The sequence below is a fragment of the Pseudoliparis swirei genome, chromosome 20, assembly GCF_029220125.1.
Source record: "Pseudoliparis swirei isolate HS2019 ecotype Mariana Trench chromosome 20, NWPU_hadal_v1, whole genome shotgun sequence".
NCBI classification, from domain to species: Eukaryota; Metazoa; Chordata; class Actinopteri; order Perciformes; family Liparidae; genus Pseudoliparis; species Pseudoliparis swirei.
In genome coordinates this window covers 21,834,379-21,849,113 of record NC_079407.1, presented here as the reverse complement: position 1 = coordinate 21,849,113, position 14,735 = coordinate 21,834,379, and the positions used below count along the sequence as shown (strand labels likewise).

The 14,735-nt window shown below is 42.2% G+C and overlaps 1 protein-coding gene across 1 annotated transcript in view; it reads right to left on the bottom strand.

Annotated features, from left to right (window-relative positions):
* Nucleotides 1–335: 335 nt before the first annotated feature.
* tpst1 (tyrosylprotein sulfotransferase 1) overlaps nucleotides 336–14,735 on the bottom strand; it is a 32,956-nt gene continuing 18,556 nt past the window's right edge. Inside the window, exons 4-7 of the mRNA XM_056441078.1 lie at nucleotides 12,234–12,432; nucleotides 1,991–2,041; nucleotides 1,452–1,520; nucleotides 336–742 (exon numbers count right to left, since the gene is read on the bottom strand). Of these exons, the coding sequence (XP_056297053.1) occupies nucleotides 1,485–1,520; nucleotides 1,991–2,041; nucleotides 12,234–12,432 (286 nt within the window). The 3' untranslated portion in view covers nucleotides 336–742; nucleotides 1,452–1,484. The remainder of the gene's footprint in view (nucleotides 743–1,451; nucleotides 1,521–1,990; nucleotides 2,042–12,233; nucleotides 12,433–14,735) is intronic.

Genomic DNA, 14,735 nt, shown 5'->3' with positions numbered 1-14,735 from the left:
AGTGCAAATAACCTTCACATTAGCAAGTAATCAAATTCCTTCCGACCCACTGTGAACCCTTGAGGCCCCGAGGGGTCAGAGGCTTCCTGGTTGGTCTTCCAGCCTTGTGCATGTAAACAATGATGCCACACAACAACATCCACATGCGTGTCCCACTGTCGAGGCTCATGAAGTGAGCGTTTTGGACTTAAAACTGAATTATCCGGACATTCTGAAAGATTTAAACCAGATTTAAATGAGTTATAAAAGTAATTTCTGTGTTTATTTTTTTTTTACTCAGTCTTCATTTCATTTTCTTTTTACAGATTGACAAATAAAACCAGATTGACAACAGGTTTAACCAAAAAAATGTTTATCATTGTCAGTACCCATGACGTTTCACAATACAAAGGCATGAAAAAAGTAACATTAAAATAGGTATGGCATCTTAAAAAAAAGCTATTTTTATCATTCATAATTGCCTCTTGCGATATTGGTTCACTGCAGTTTCTTACAACAGAATCACAGAGATTGTATTCTACATAGCGAGAAATTATTTTTGTAAAGATCGATGAGAAAAAAAACAACAATCAGCAGACATTCTGTGGTTGTGAGAAGTTATTAGGACTATATTTGCACAACATCGAAGGCCAAGAGTTCTCTGGTGAGGAGACGGTCCTGCAGTGACCTTTAAAACGTGCCGAGGCCTTCCAGACGGTGAGATGGGCGACACAATGTCCAGATTTCCACCGCTCCTCGGTTCCTGTTAAGAGACGGGACACGTTACTATCTGAGCTGGTAGCACAGTGGGTGATGACCTTCCATGACCTTAAGTCAGAGGTAATAATCAAAGGCTGAGAACACTGTTGTTGAGTGGGCCGAATTATGATAATCATACGTTTATGATTATTTGAGTTTTCTGTTGTAGTTTTTTTTTTAATGGCCGACTGATTGTTGTAGCCCAGGCTCTGTTGTTAAATTTGATGTGCAACATTTATAGATTTGCTTGTTTTTTTAGAGCAATAAAGACCCCAGACCCACGAGGGGGTCTACAGTTTTTAAAAGGAGTCCGTTATCCACTCACCACGACATACTTTGACCCTTAAAAGGACAATTTCATACATTTTGAGAAATACCTGAAACAAAAATCACCCTCCAAGCACAAGTGAGGTGGACTAAATACCAGATGATATCTAGTTTGTTTAATCTGTACAAAAAACAAAGCATATCGAGGCCATTTTATCACCAGTTAAAAGTTCCTCGCAATAACTTCAAATATGATGAGCAATTCAAACAGTGTGTCCCCAAAGCATCATTTTGATAAATAATTGTAGTCTCAGTATTAATCAAAATATTTGTGACCATCATCTTGGCCACACACACACGTGCAGCCCCACATATTGGATACGCTCCCTGTGTGTTTAATGTAGAACATCTTGAGTGACAAAGTAAATGCATTGGAGGAGCTGTACCTGTGTGCCGAGGGGACGACGTTCCCGCTGCTCCTAGCTGGGTTTGGGTCTCTCTGCAGACTTCTGAATCTGTATGGAGGATCACATGCAGACAGACTAAAGTCAGTGTGTGCTCTCAGGATGACGGGCAGCATTGTGACAAAGTAAGGACATGCTAGAATACGCTAAGGATACACACGGTCAGCCATTTATTGCATTTCCAACCTCATGGAATGAACAGAGCATCATCAGCCAATCAAAAGCAGACACTTCATAAAACATATAGGAAGCAGATGCAGGTGCATCTGACTACCAGCAGGGGGCGTATGTGTTCTTTAGCCAACATCAGCCATTTAAACCAAGAAACAACAAGGCAACACACAGACTAACAAACAATGGACCACTTAAGACCAAAACATGAAGACAACCATGAAACAGAGACCAGGAAACAACAACACTTTGCATTGAATGGCAAGAAACTAAAGTAAGAAAATTAAAAAAATGACGATTTGGAGAAAGAAATAGAAAAAGCTCAACAACAGGCAGAAATACTACTGTACCTGTGATTGTTCTTTTAGGAAATCTGGGAGCTGAAATTCACCTTTAAAGACCTGGAAAAACAAAGGACCAGGTTTAGAGGTTTAGAGCCGAAAAGTCATTGAATCTGCATAAATTCATCATCTTTTTTCTGAATCATTCCTGAAAAAATGAATTAAACTAACTATTAGGGACAGCATGAAGCACCTCCTACCCTCAACTTGTACCGAGTTATTCTCAAATCCAGGAACCTTAGAAACAGCCTTAAAAGCTGATATGCATTTAGACTTCCTTTCTCCAATCAACGTTCACAATTGATTTAATACATGGGACCAGAAGAAGAAGTGAAAATAGACGCATAGTAGGGAAAGAGGTGGATGTGAGGCACTCGTCGGCCTCAGCCACACAGTAAACGCAGAAATGGATGACTCCCGGATCCTTCAGGATTAATACAAACGTATGTCTAGTTTAAAAAACGCAAAATCTACGCAGAAAGTCCCCCATGTCATGTTGAATTAAAGCACTGTAGCAGCACAGGGTCGTCCCGTCAGCCATGAAGAACGTAGAGGAAAGGTAGTCCGAGTAACAACCGTGTTCCGATTTAACAGATAAAGACAACGAGAAGACGGCAGCCTTATGGTGTCACCAGAAGCTGCTAACTGAGCTTTTCTTCTATAGGTTCAGATTGAAAACTATAGTCATCCTAACACATTATGAAGTGGTTTACTACGACTGGTTCTCCTTTTATAACAGTACGATATGTAGTCCAGTAATGAAGTACAATGTGGTTGAATCATTCGTTATCTTTTATCTGCATTGTGTTAGCTCCACTCTGTCAACCTATACCTTCATTTTGCAACATCTTTGGCAATAGTGGACTAATTTGACCATTTTCTAAACCACTTCCCCAACAGAGACTCTGCAATCATCCATGAGTAACACTGATGATGCAAGGCAGGCCTGTCGAGCTTTGGATTCCTCCTTTTTTCCTCCCGTCTATATAAACAGACTCATGTTTACTTGTTGGGTTTCTCATGAGGATTGGGCAACAATTCCCCCACAGACGATATTACTTGAAGGAAACAACAATATTTGGGGACCAATAATCAAACAAAGTTAAAGAGAGAGAAGCACATAGATTCATGGGCTGGAGAAGGATATGTTGCCATACCCATAAGTGACCACAATGTTTATATAAGGTCCATCTTTAGTCCCGATTTGTTTATCACAGAGCTTAAAAATACCTTTGCTCACATTCTCAATCGACAATTAAATATTCCTCTGATATTCCAGTTTACATGCAGCCGCAGTGTTTCCCCAATCATTCCATCAGGGTGGCGCCCCGCCCCCCTGAAATCTCCACCCGCCCCCCTGTAATTTTCTCTCTAGCGCCAGATTACAGCAGAGGTATTTTCAGGTCCCTTTTCTTAAAGATGTCTTTGTTCTTTTTCTTCCCACTAGCACCCCCTCGTCGACACCGCTCGCCGTGGGTCCCTTTCCTATCTCAGGGGGCATCGTGAAGGAGTTACGCTTCGGGCACCAACATGGCGAGCAGCGGCACTAGTCCCGCCCCCCTGAAGCTGTAAACCAAGGGGAAACCTTGAGCCGTGTACATACCGATTAACGTAAAGTGACCACATCCTCATCTCCAGGGCCCGTGAATCCCCCGTTGAAGTCATTCTCGACTGTTTGACGGAGCGATGGCCTCCCGAGATTTGTAAACTATTGGCAAGAGATATCAGAGCTGGTCGTAAAAGAGTGTGTTTTAAGAGTGGTGTCAAAACCCCCGGTTGAGGCATATTCCAATCGCGCTGTAAACATGTTTAAAGAATGCTCCTAAAAGCAGAATACCATCTGCATGACGTTGCGTACGCTTGTGTTTGCTTAAAGTTGACACGGGGCCGGAAATCCAACTTTATCTGAAGTAATTCCCAACAGCCGAGACACAGAGGCGAGCGCGTGTTTATGATTTCCTCGCGGGGGCCATTTTGCAGCTTTCGGAGTGTATGAAGGCTTTGGGCCAGACCGCTGAGCGAGAGAGAGAGAAAGAGGAGAGCATGCAAAAGAGAATCTGAGGAGAATGCCCTCTGGTGGTGCACTAGGTCAGACTGAGCAAATAATATGGAGTAGGATTAGGAAACAGAGAGGAGGCTGAGCCGTCTGCTCGGCATGCTCCAGATCAATGTTCAGAGAGGACGGCCAGAAGGGAAGAGCCAGACTTTATGTCTGTGTGACGGGATCGCCAAGTTACAAAGACAATCTGCTCTCGTCCCGCAGACCCGGACCTCGAGGTGCATTACCTCTGAGGCATCGTGCTCATTAAAAAGGAGAGCTATTCATTTGGTGGAAGATGTACAGCCTCTTGAATTAGGTCAGATAAAACAAAAAGTACTTCTGCGCGTAATCAGACGTCAGGCTGCGTCACAAGGGCTTTGTCCCCAATCAGCCGTCTGACGGAAATGATAGTGCTGCCTTCCTGTCATTACCACTGGCTTTAATGACAACAAACGCACCTCTTCAACAAGTGCCCAAAGCCCAGGGTTTTGGTTGAAGTGCCTCTACCACGATTATTCAAAAAAACCTCTTGAACGTGAAAAAACGCAAGCAAGGCTTGAAGGGGGGGGCTATGACGCAGCCAGTTGTGTAACCAGGGGTAACATTACAATCACAGCACAGCTCAACATCTTCATCTCTTGCCTGTGGATTCGAATTCAAGCAATCAGCACATTACGAAATCTGTTAAATCAGAGTCGATGATGTTCTTTCCTTCGCTGTGACAAAAGTGTTTGGATGAAGCTGGATTGTTTGCTCGCCAGCTTGTTAATGGAAAAATGATTTGAGGTAACGGAATATGAAAGGTACCCATCGTTACTATGAAGGTGCATTATATGTGGTTGGGAACACTTAGTTTGCCTCCAAGCAGTTTCATCTATAATCCCAAGGGTACCATCAGAGAACACAAGGGGGGGGTCTCCTTTCTGACAATGTGCGTAGGACCCACACTAAATGTGGGCGTAGGCACAAGAGGAAATGCACGTATGCCAAAACAGTCAGATCTATAAAACCTCGCATACGTCTGCCAGCGAGCCATTTCCTTTCATAAATCCTGAATCAGCCTGTAAATGTGTGCAGCTGGTTCTGCCTCACGCCCTCGACACGCCAAACAACCAACGCAAAGCACCTCAAGCATGACGATGCAAAAAAAGGAGCCGCTTCCAAAATGACAATCGGGGTATTCACCACTGTGGATATTATTTTTAAAGTAGTAAGTTTGATAGGTGAAAAGTGAACACTATACTTATTTAGGCATGAGCTTCTTTACGGGACTACGATTAGGGCTATAAGTGTGTGAGAGCCGTCACCGGCTTCATTGCCACACTTTGCTATCCTACACGGTCCTCACATGCAGGTGGTGAATGTTTCCCAGGTGAGGTGACTGGAGAAGGTGTGTGTGCGTGTGTGTGCGTGTGTGTACAGTATGCCGTGTCTAAGCCTATGGAATAAACCAGAAATTAATCAATATCATTTCATTAGCTGCTCCACAGATGACCATGAGTGTCTGTCGTTCTGCCCTCTCCTCTGGGCTGACGAGAGCAGACAGCGCTGAGAACATATCAGGCTCAATTTAATTTAAGATAGTTGGTTTATATCTTTTACAAAAAAGTGCATATGGAATAGTTATGGCTCGCTGGTACAAGCCCAAATAACGCTGCTAAAGTAGATCGATAAGTGCAAAGTGAACGCTGAAGGGATAGCAAAGGAATAATATGGGCTGTCATTTTGCTGGCTAGCAGCGATTAGCATTAGAATACAGAAATATTTCACGGGGAGCTTTTGAACCCGTTTGATACCGGCACACTACTAAACTGTCTATTACCGTATAGCGACAGTTTAAGACCGTATCACTCTGTTCATGAGGGAGGAGGTTACTACAATCTTGGTAAACTTTTCTATATTTACGGTATTTGGTAAAAATATATACATTTTAGTCAATTGCCTCTTAAATTGCAAAACCTGGCAACTTTAAGGCCCGTGTTGTTTTTGTCTCTTTTTCTACTGTCTATTTTAATGTTTGACTTAAAACATTTCTGACCCGCATTATGAGGTCACCTTTACAAGTTTCTTAAAAGCCAAATGGCAATGAAGAGGACTCAACTCGGCCCGGATCCAAAAGAACAAGACAACTTTGCTTCTTTTTTTTTAAACTACCACAGCATGCTTCAGCAGAGCCCACCCTGGGAGAGATGAGCACAATTAGGTCAGCCAAGGTGCATGCTGGTACAAGAAGCAGTGGCTGGAGCTCCCTGTGACTACGCCTCAGTTCCAGGAGGCAACAGCCCAGAATCTTTGAAAAGCTGCCAGTGTCGATCCACTATCAGCTGGGGAGAAGGGTCCAGCTGCACAGCAGTCTGCTTCTACACCATCAAGGTGGAATGACTCCAGGGATATCGTTACCTCAAACTAAAGAGAATGGGCGTGTGCTTGCATGGTCTGCTGTGAGTGCAGGAAGGAGGGCCTAGTTGTTTAAGAATAGAGTTTTGGGTTCAGATTGATTATCCTTTAAACTTAATCTTTGAGCATATGGAATAGATCACATTACTCGTGTATTAGCTGCTCTGCACTGGCTCCCTGTAAAAATCAAGAATCACTTTTAAAATCCTTCTCTTAACCTACAAAGCCTTGATTGGTGATGCTCCATCATATCTTAATGAGCTTGTAGTACCATATCACCCCACTAGAGAGCTGCTACTTGTGGTTCCTAGAGTCTTAAAAAGTAGGATGGGAGCCAGAGCCTTCAGTTATCAAGCTCCTCTTTTATGGAACCAGCTTCCACCGTCAGTCCGGGAGGCAGACACAGTCACCTCCTTTAAGAGTCGACTTAAGACTTTCCTCTTTGACAGAGCTCACCTGGTCCAGCCCCTAGAGATGCTGCTATAGGCTTAGAGGCTGCTGGGGGACATTTTAGGATACACTGAGCATCTCTCTCCTCTCCTCTTTCTTCTTATGGATGAATTTACATCTCTCCATCACACATTACTAACTCTGCTTCCTCCCCGGAGTCCTTGTGACTTCTCATAGGGTCCTTTGGACCTGGCTGGGTCTGATGTCATGGCCCTGCTGATGCTCCGCCCACTCCTCTCGACCTCCATCTTCCCGATGGATCATGGAGGTCTGGATCGTGGGCCATGCCGACTACCAACTATTCATCCACTCATACTCATTGAATGTGTAGTAAGACTGTGATGATTCCTTCTGGTCACATTACATCAATTGTTCTGGCCATCCTGGAGAGGGATCCTCCTCTGTTGCTCTCCTGAAGGTTTCTTCACTGTTTTCCCTGTGAAAGGGTCGTTTCTATTTCTTAGGAGTTTTTCCTGATCCGATGTGAGGTCAAAGGTCAGGGATGCCGTATGTGTACAGATTGTAAAGCCCTGATGCAAATTTTTAATTTTGCGCTATACAAAATAAATTTAGTTGAATTCTTGAGTTAGTTAAAATCTTGAAGATCTCTCTGTAGCGATATAATTGCAGGTGTTTTGGATCTCCATTGCCAGAGATTCAAAAAGATGTATTGTATATCTTTAAAGTCTCGACACAATGAATGGTAAAGTGGAGGCAACAGGACAACCTTTGGAACAGCTTCTCGTAAAACATAATGGAAGTTGCCGTGTGAAGAATTCTGTTGAGCTCCAAGAGCCGAAAGCTCCATGATGGCTAAGAAATGATGATGTCCCTAGATCAATATGATAGGATAAGCCTGTGTATCATTAAGTGTCCTCGCATCAATATGAAGAAAAGACCTAAAGCACGACACGCTAGACGAGGAACTCGAGAGGCATTTGTTTTCTCATCTCTCCACTGATTCATAATTGTTATTGTGGAGAAACTGAGAACGTATTGATTCCAATATCCATATTGTCTCACCAGGAATCAGAACAACTGCAACGCCACTTAAAAGCCATCGATTGTGGCTTCATGAACCGGCCTCATTCACACCAAGACGGAACAACCTCTCCTGACCAGCAGTCAGAGATGAAGCCATGACAGAGTCCAGATGTTGTGGCCTTAACAAAGTCAAAGTGCATGCAATAGGTTCTATTTGTTCATTTCAGAGAGCTCTTAAACTGATGCCGATAGCTGTATCTATCAATGAATCCATGGAAGATCTGAGTTCAATCCTCAGGTTTTAGGGAGATCTGCCTAAACGTACCTCCTTTGACCGACAGGGCGGATACTGCTGAGAGTGATTACCTTTAACCCTGGTCATCACTGTCACAATCTCACCAAAAAAAGCCAAGTATAACTTGGATAAGGCTGCTCTCAACAGGCCGACCTTGCCGAATTGTCCAGATCTCTCCCAAGAAACAAACATGCTGACTGCTTCCAAACTATTTCTGCTCTGAGCAGCTGAACCCAGGCTGCATATTCTGTGGTAAAATCAGGGCCAAGCGAGGAGAGGAGAGAAGAGGAGACATGCTAAATATTTGGATGGGGTTGGGAGAAAATTCTAGACAGCAGAGAGAGCATTTCCACATGTGGCTTCTTCATACAGTGGTGGAGTTCAGGGCTGGCTGCCAGATGTCCAATGGGATGCGGCGCAGACATTATTTTGTTGTTTTCGTTGTGGGGAGTTGCCAGAGGGAGTTTTACTACCAAAGTAACAGTCTTGAATTTAGTTATTTTTTGTGAGGTTACCCTGATCTGAGTAGGATAAACAATAAGAGTGATTGAATCTGGAGGGTGTCATGGAAACATCGGTATCTCCTTTTGACAGTTTTGCAGTTTTCTTGAGATTCATCCAACTACAATGATATGCCATATCCAAAACTATGTCTCAACATTCAACAGTTAATAGGCACATTTCTAAAGTGTTTCATAGTACGAAGACCGTCCATTGTCATTGTGTCCACACCGCAAGAACAATAAATGGTGCAAATGCAAACAGGAAAAAAAGGCTTCCAGATTTAGCGTTTCTGACTTTGCAGCTATCTCGCTAGACTTTTGGAGCTTTTATTGCTAGCTTTCATTAAAAAAAAAAAAAAAAAAAAAAAAAAAAAGAGTTGGCAACGCTGGGCTGTTTTTTTTGGGTTGGATAATTTAAAAAAAAAAATTCTAGTTTACGCCTGCTAGTTTCTCAAGATTAAAAACACTACCAAACACAACTGAAAGGGCACTCAACTTCTCCACAAAGAACATTTAACCACACAACCCACTCAGCACATCTAGAATCAAGTCATCATTTTGATCAAAACCAAACTGTCAAACTTAAATGATCAAAACTATTGTAAAGCTTTGAATATAAAGATCAGACATGAAATAGAAAATACCTAATCTCATTGATAAAGTCTGATAAATCTGTAGTTATTTTATACAGTAACCTGTTCAAATGCCTGTATTGTGCTCCTTGCCCAACCGTTAACGTTGCCCTGGTAATTGCACAGAGTGTGCAGATTCCCATCCTTTAGTGTTGCATCATTGTGCTGATGAACAGGACATGGCTCTGCTTGATGTGGCCAGTGAGAGTTCCTGCTGAAATGTCAGACAGCAGGAGAAAGTGATGACACTTTGCTGAAACATCACTGCTGCCTGATAAATGACCGGCTAATAGCGCATAAATCCATGATGGCTTCTCGTGTCACATGAGGAACGAACAGCGGCCTCCTGGCTGACGGATTACTCCTTCCAGCCCTGCAATGGACTTGTTGCCGTCTTTATCAGGGTTCTTACACATTTCGACCAATGGATTTCCATGACTTTTCCATGAATTTTCCATGACTTTAAACCAAATTTCCATGACCAAACTGAAATCTCGGTAAAAACATGAACAATTTAGAACATTGTGAGTCTTGAGAGCGTACTCCGGCTTATATTTTCTGCGTTTTTCTTTTTTTAAAAAACATATTTCAAACTCTGCGTAAATGAACATGTGATAACAAATTTCCATGACTTTTCTAAAGTTTATGATTTAAGTTTTTTTCCATGACTTTTCTAGGCCTGGAAATGACCATTTTAAAATTCCATGACTTTTCCAGGTTTTTCATGACCGTACGAACCCTGTTTATACTTCTTTTCATGATTACGTGCATAACATACAAAATAACTTTGTGGGATATCTATGAATTACGGGTCATTATTTGTGTAGTTATAGCTACGAATGTTGGATGCGACCAGTCTAAATGTCGAGGCAACTATTGGATGGGTTAAAACTATAATACTCCAGTACTTTGATTTATGACCTAATGCCTGCAAATTGTTACATTTCCATCAGCCTCAGCTGTGTATGGAGGGGATTAGCAAAAGTTAGCGTTGAAATATGGCCAAAATGTGATGGTAAACATAGTTGACATGAAATCTGATAATCATCAGCAAGTTGTCACTGTGCCAGCTGACTTTATCTCAAAGCACTGCTGTGCCGAGGACAGCGGCCGAGCCACTCGCATGGCCATTTACGTTTAACTCTCAAACTCCAATATCAACTTCACAAATCCAGATTCAGTTCAGCTGGACTACTGAGCTTGCTTTGTGTTATTTTTGAACAGGAAGACATTTTTCCCACAGTTGGAATGCCAAGAATTAAAAAAATATTATTGTAGCATTACGATTTCCCTTAGTTGGAACTACTTCTATGCAAAGACTTCTATTGTGCAAAAAAAAAACCTGAGGCCTTTATTATTTTCACATGCAACAACTTATCAAATGAACTCTACATCTGCTTCTTTTACACCAGGAGTCACAGCATTTCCCGCGTTGTCTGTGGAACATTTGTATGTTATTATTTGGGTTTTTGTGGAAATATAAGTGTGGAAGTATGAATCATGTTAAAGGAAAATATCCAGACATATGGGGAGAGGTCCAGCATGTGTGCTTGGAAGCCACAAATCAGCCAGAAATGTTTGGACATGTGTGCAGTCAAACAGGGTCAGCTCGTCTCCAGCAACGTCTAGTCATCTTCTTCCTCAATATCTTGATCATTTATAGAGATTTACCATTCTCTCAAAAGGAGAACGATCTTGACTTGTTGATGTTAGCAGCTCTTTTATGGTCCAATTTATCACATTTACAAATTGGGGAGCTAAGTGCGAGAGAAGTCTTGAGACCGTGGCCTCCACAGGCCTGAAGAGTGCATGAGAGAATGTGACCTGATAACTCAGCTTGAGGAAAAGTATTCTAGATAACATTTTCTGCTCCATAAATAGCAAAGGGTTTGTCATCGGACAACGACCTTGTTGCCAAAGCAAAGAAGACAGCGCTCATGGAATGGAACAAAGTTTTTGAAATGTAACGAGTGGATTGACCATAACTCATAAAAGTAGTGCTTGAATCTCTGAGTCTTCCTCCTGACAAGTAGTCTTTACGAAAGAATGAAGACCCTACGATTTGTTGATTTGTGCAAAGTAGAAAATGTGGACAGAAATAATGGAATTTTATAATCTAAATGGAATGAGCAGTCAAACGCTATAGAACATGGAATTTGCCAAAATGTGGATGAATCGATAAAAATCAGAGTTTTCCACGATTATAACCAGGAGCGAACACACACACACACACACGACCAGATCCAGCCAAAGAGATCATGGGATCATGAGACAAGTGCTCCGAGAAAACTTAATTGAATTGCACCATCGCCCAGCATGAGCGGTTTGGCAGTGGGTCAGTGATGGTTTGGGGAGGGATTCCCTTGGAGGGTCGACCAAACCTCCACTAACTAACCAAACGTACACATTGATGCCATTGACTGGCCTTCACGTTCCTCAGAACACAATCAGATTGAGAACCTATGACGTGATGTAGCGCTGCATCCGACACCAGGACATCACCCGCCACCTCATCGAGAGCATGCGCAGATGTCGTTTGTTGGACATGCACTCACGACTAGTTGGATCAGCTGTGATTTAGACCCTTCACATTGGTTTTTGAATCCAGCCCTCAATGGGTTCATGTTTATGGTTTTCATTGGCCATTCTTCAGTTATTTTGTTCTCAACAAATTACACAATGAAGATATCAATGTAGCAATAGAGATTTTGAAAACTTAATATTTTGTTCAAGTTTAATTGACTTGGTGCTATACTGTGATAGTTAAGTGTTTGAGCAGTGTATGAAGCTACAGCCAGCAGAGGCTCTGTTAGCATAGCTTAGCATCCAAACTATAGTGGTTTCATAGAGAGTTGTGCCGACTATTTCTTGGCCAGAACCTGAACAACAGCCTCAGAATAAAATCATCAAATTATTTCGAAATAACTTTTTCACTCTGGTCGGTACTCACCCTTCTGGTGTTGTCCAGGACTTTAGGGTCAGGCCGGCCATAGTTGGGAGGGTTGGCATGTGGGTCGTAGCCCAGTCTGGACAGCATGGGGGCGATGACGGCCATGTCCCTCACAACATCCGCTGGGATCTTACCCACCCACTTGGACAACGCCTCCACGTTGACGGGCTTGATGACCTGGTCTGTGGACCGCTCCACCCTGGCAAGACGGAGAAAAGGGTGGTATTCAGATCTCATTGAATGAGTTAGAATTAATTGTAAGTGTGGTTACATATTTTCGAAATGTTGGATTCGTTACTGTACTCACTGACCATATACACGTCGCTGTACTTCAAATTTGGTATTGAAAAGCTATGAGCCACTTCTAACACATCTATATGCAACTCATGAAGACTGATCCTCACCATTAACCCGTTTATATTTATCATCTTTGATTATAACCCATTTACAATATTTGAACGATCGGTTAAAGTTCAGCATTGACCTGTCAGGATATCCCATTGGACCAGTGCAATATAACGTTGGAGAAATAAGTTTACAGTAAACAATATCGTCTCTTTCAACCAACAACTGACCTACATTTTTCAAATAATTAGATGTTTTTTGCTGATGTAACTGGAGCTTGTTAAAAAGTGGGCAAGTAGAAGTCCAACACATCCAGACTGAATATCAACCTGATTGCAACAACAAACCAAAGCTGATATCGTGGTTGGTGCTCACTGGGAGGGATGTCCCGAATATACATTTTTGGGGCTTCGAAGCTTCAATGAGAAATACTGAACAATATTCAAAGCTTTGAATGCTGCTTGGAGGGGGAAAACGGATCTTGTAGGTCGTGTCAGAGTAAAAACAACGCCGTTACATGTACGCACGCAGAGGCTGCCATTGCAGCAATAAATCAAATAAATAACATTCCCAGAAGGGTTTGTGCATTCTTGCGTTGAAACTTATAATTAACAGAGACATAGCGATACAGTCACTTAGCATATCCCGTCCCTCTGTGATGGGGCCGAGGCTCTCCTTGGAAACCCCCCCCCACACGCGCAGCTGGTTGAGGCAGAGAGGATTGGTTAAGGTGAGGCAATGACCTTGAATAGTTTGGGTCAGGAATGGATAACCTATTGGTCAAGGCAGAAGATCTGTGCACTTTGCCGGGTCGTTGGCAACGATGCAGTCAACGCGGTGAGGACTTGAAACTCCCCTAAGGCGCCATATGTGAAAATCAGTATCATATTCATCCACCAGTTGGGGCAATTTAACTGCAGGCTGAAATCAGCATATTTAATGTGCATAAGGGAGTATACTTTCCACAAAGCATACTTTTAATGATTAGTATTGTATCATGATCATATCATTGCCATTCAAATTATAATGCTTTTTGCAAAATACCAATCCGAGGACTAATCTCACTTTCAAATAGACTTCACATCAGAATCAACCTGATAAAGTAATATCATTAAGAGTTATAGTATCAATAAAATGCCAACGATACCATCTATATTGAAGAGCATTTCATTTTTGTTGAAATTAAAGCCACTTCATTTCCTTCTCGTCGGTTTCTCCACACACACACACACACACCTCCATCCCTATGTTTCCCGTCTGACTCTACGTCAATATGGCAGTTCACTTTCCTCTAATCCATTTACTTTGCAATTGAATCTTTACACTGTGTGGGTATAGTCTCCTGCATGATTAATACAGTGAGCTGGTTGTCATCTCGGGGGAATACCGGAGAGGGTTTCTAAGAGACGGGCCGAGAACCAAAAATCCACTCTATAAAAAAAATGGGTAAGGAATCACTTTAGGTAACTCCATCAAGACCCGAGGCTGCTAAGTGTTGAGGTGGAGGAGAAAAGGATGGAGGCAAAGACAGAGTACAGCAAATGCAGCTTTTAGCATCACGATCACATTAGATGCAGACAATGTTATTGACAAAACAACATGGAGGATCTTTTATATCAGACACTGCTTCATGAATGGTAAACAAACTCGTATTTGTAAAATAGCTTTTCAGTCTCCCAACCAATCAAAAGGGAAAGACGCAACATGTCATTTACACCCTGATGGCAGGGGGTGGCAGCCAGGTGCCACATGTCCATCAGGACTAAACATGCACACCTGTTAATGCATGTGGGGGGATTTGGGGACACGTCAAAATGGACTGGAGGAGCCGTCGATCGACCGGTCGATCTCCTGATTAAAAGGCAACATATTTGAAGTATATTATTTTCATGTACAATATATTAATCTACCCAAAAATTTATATCTCAAGCCTTGTTCTTACTCATTCACACCAAGCCTGGAAAAGGCTACTGACAATTCCATTTGTTTTATTTATTTATATATCTATATATTTTGCACACACACTGACTTTCGAGGTGTTTAAAGTATTTTTGGGACGAGTCTTGATCTTATACAACAGCTGCTTTAACAAAACAAACAATCTCTATGGGGCAATATGGATCATCAATGATTGGTATTGGTGCATCAGAATCCTTT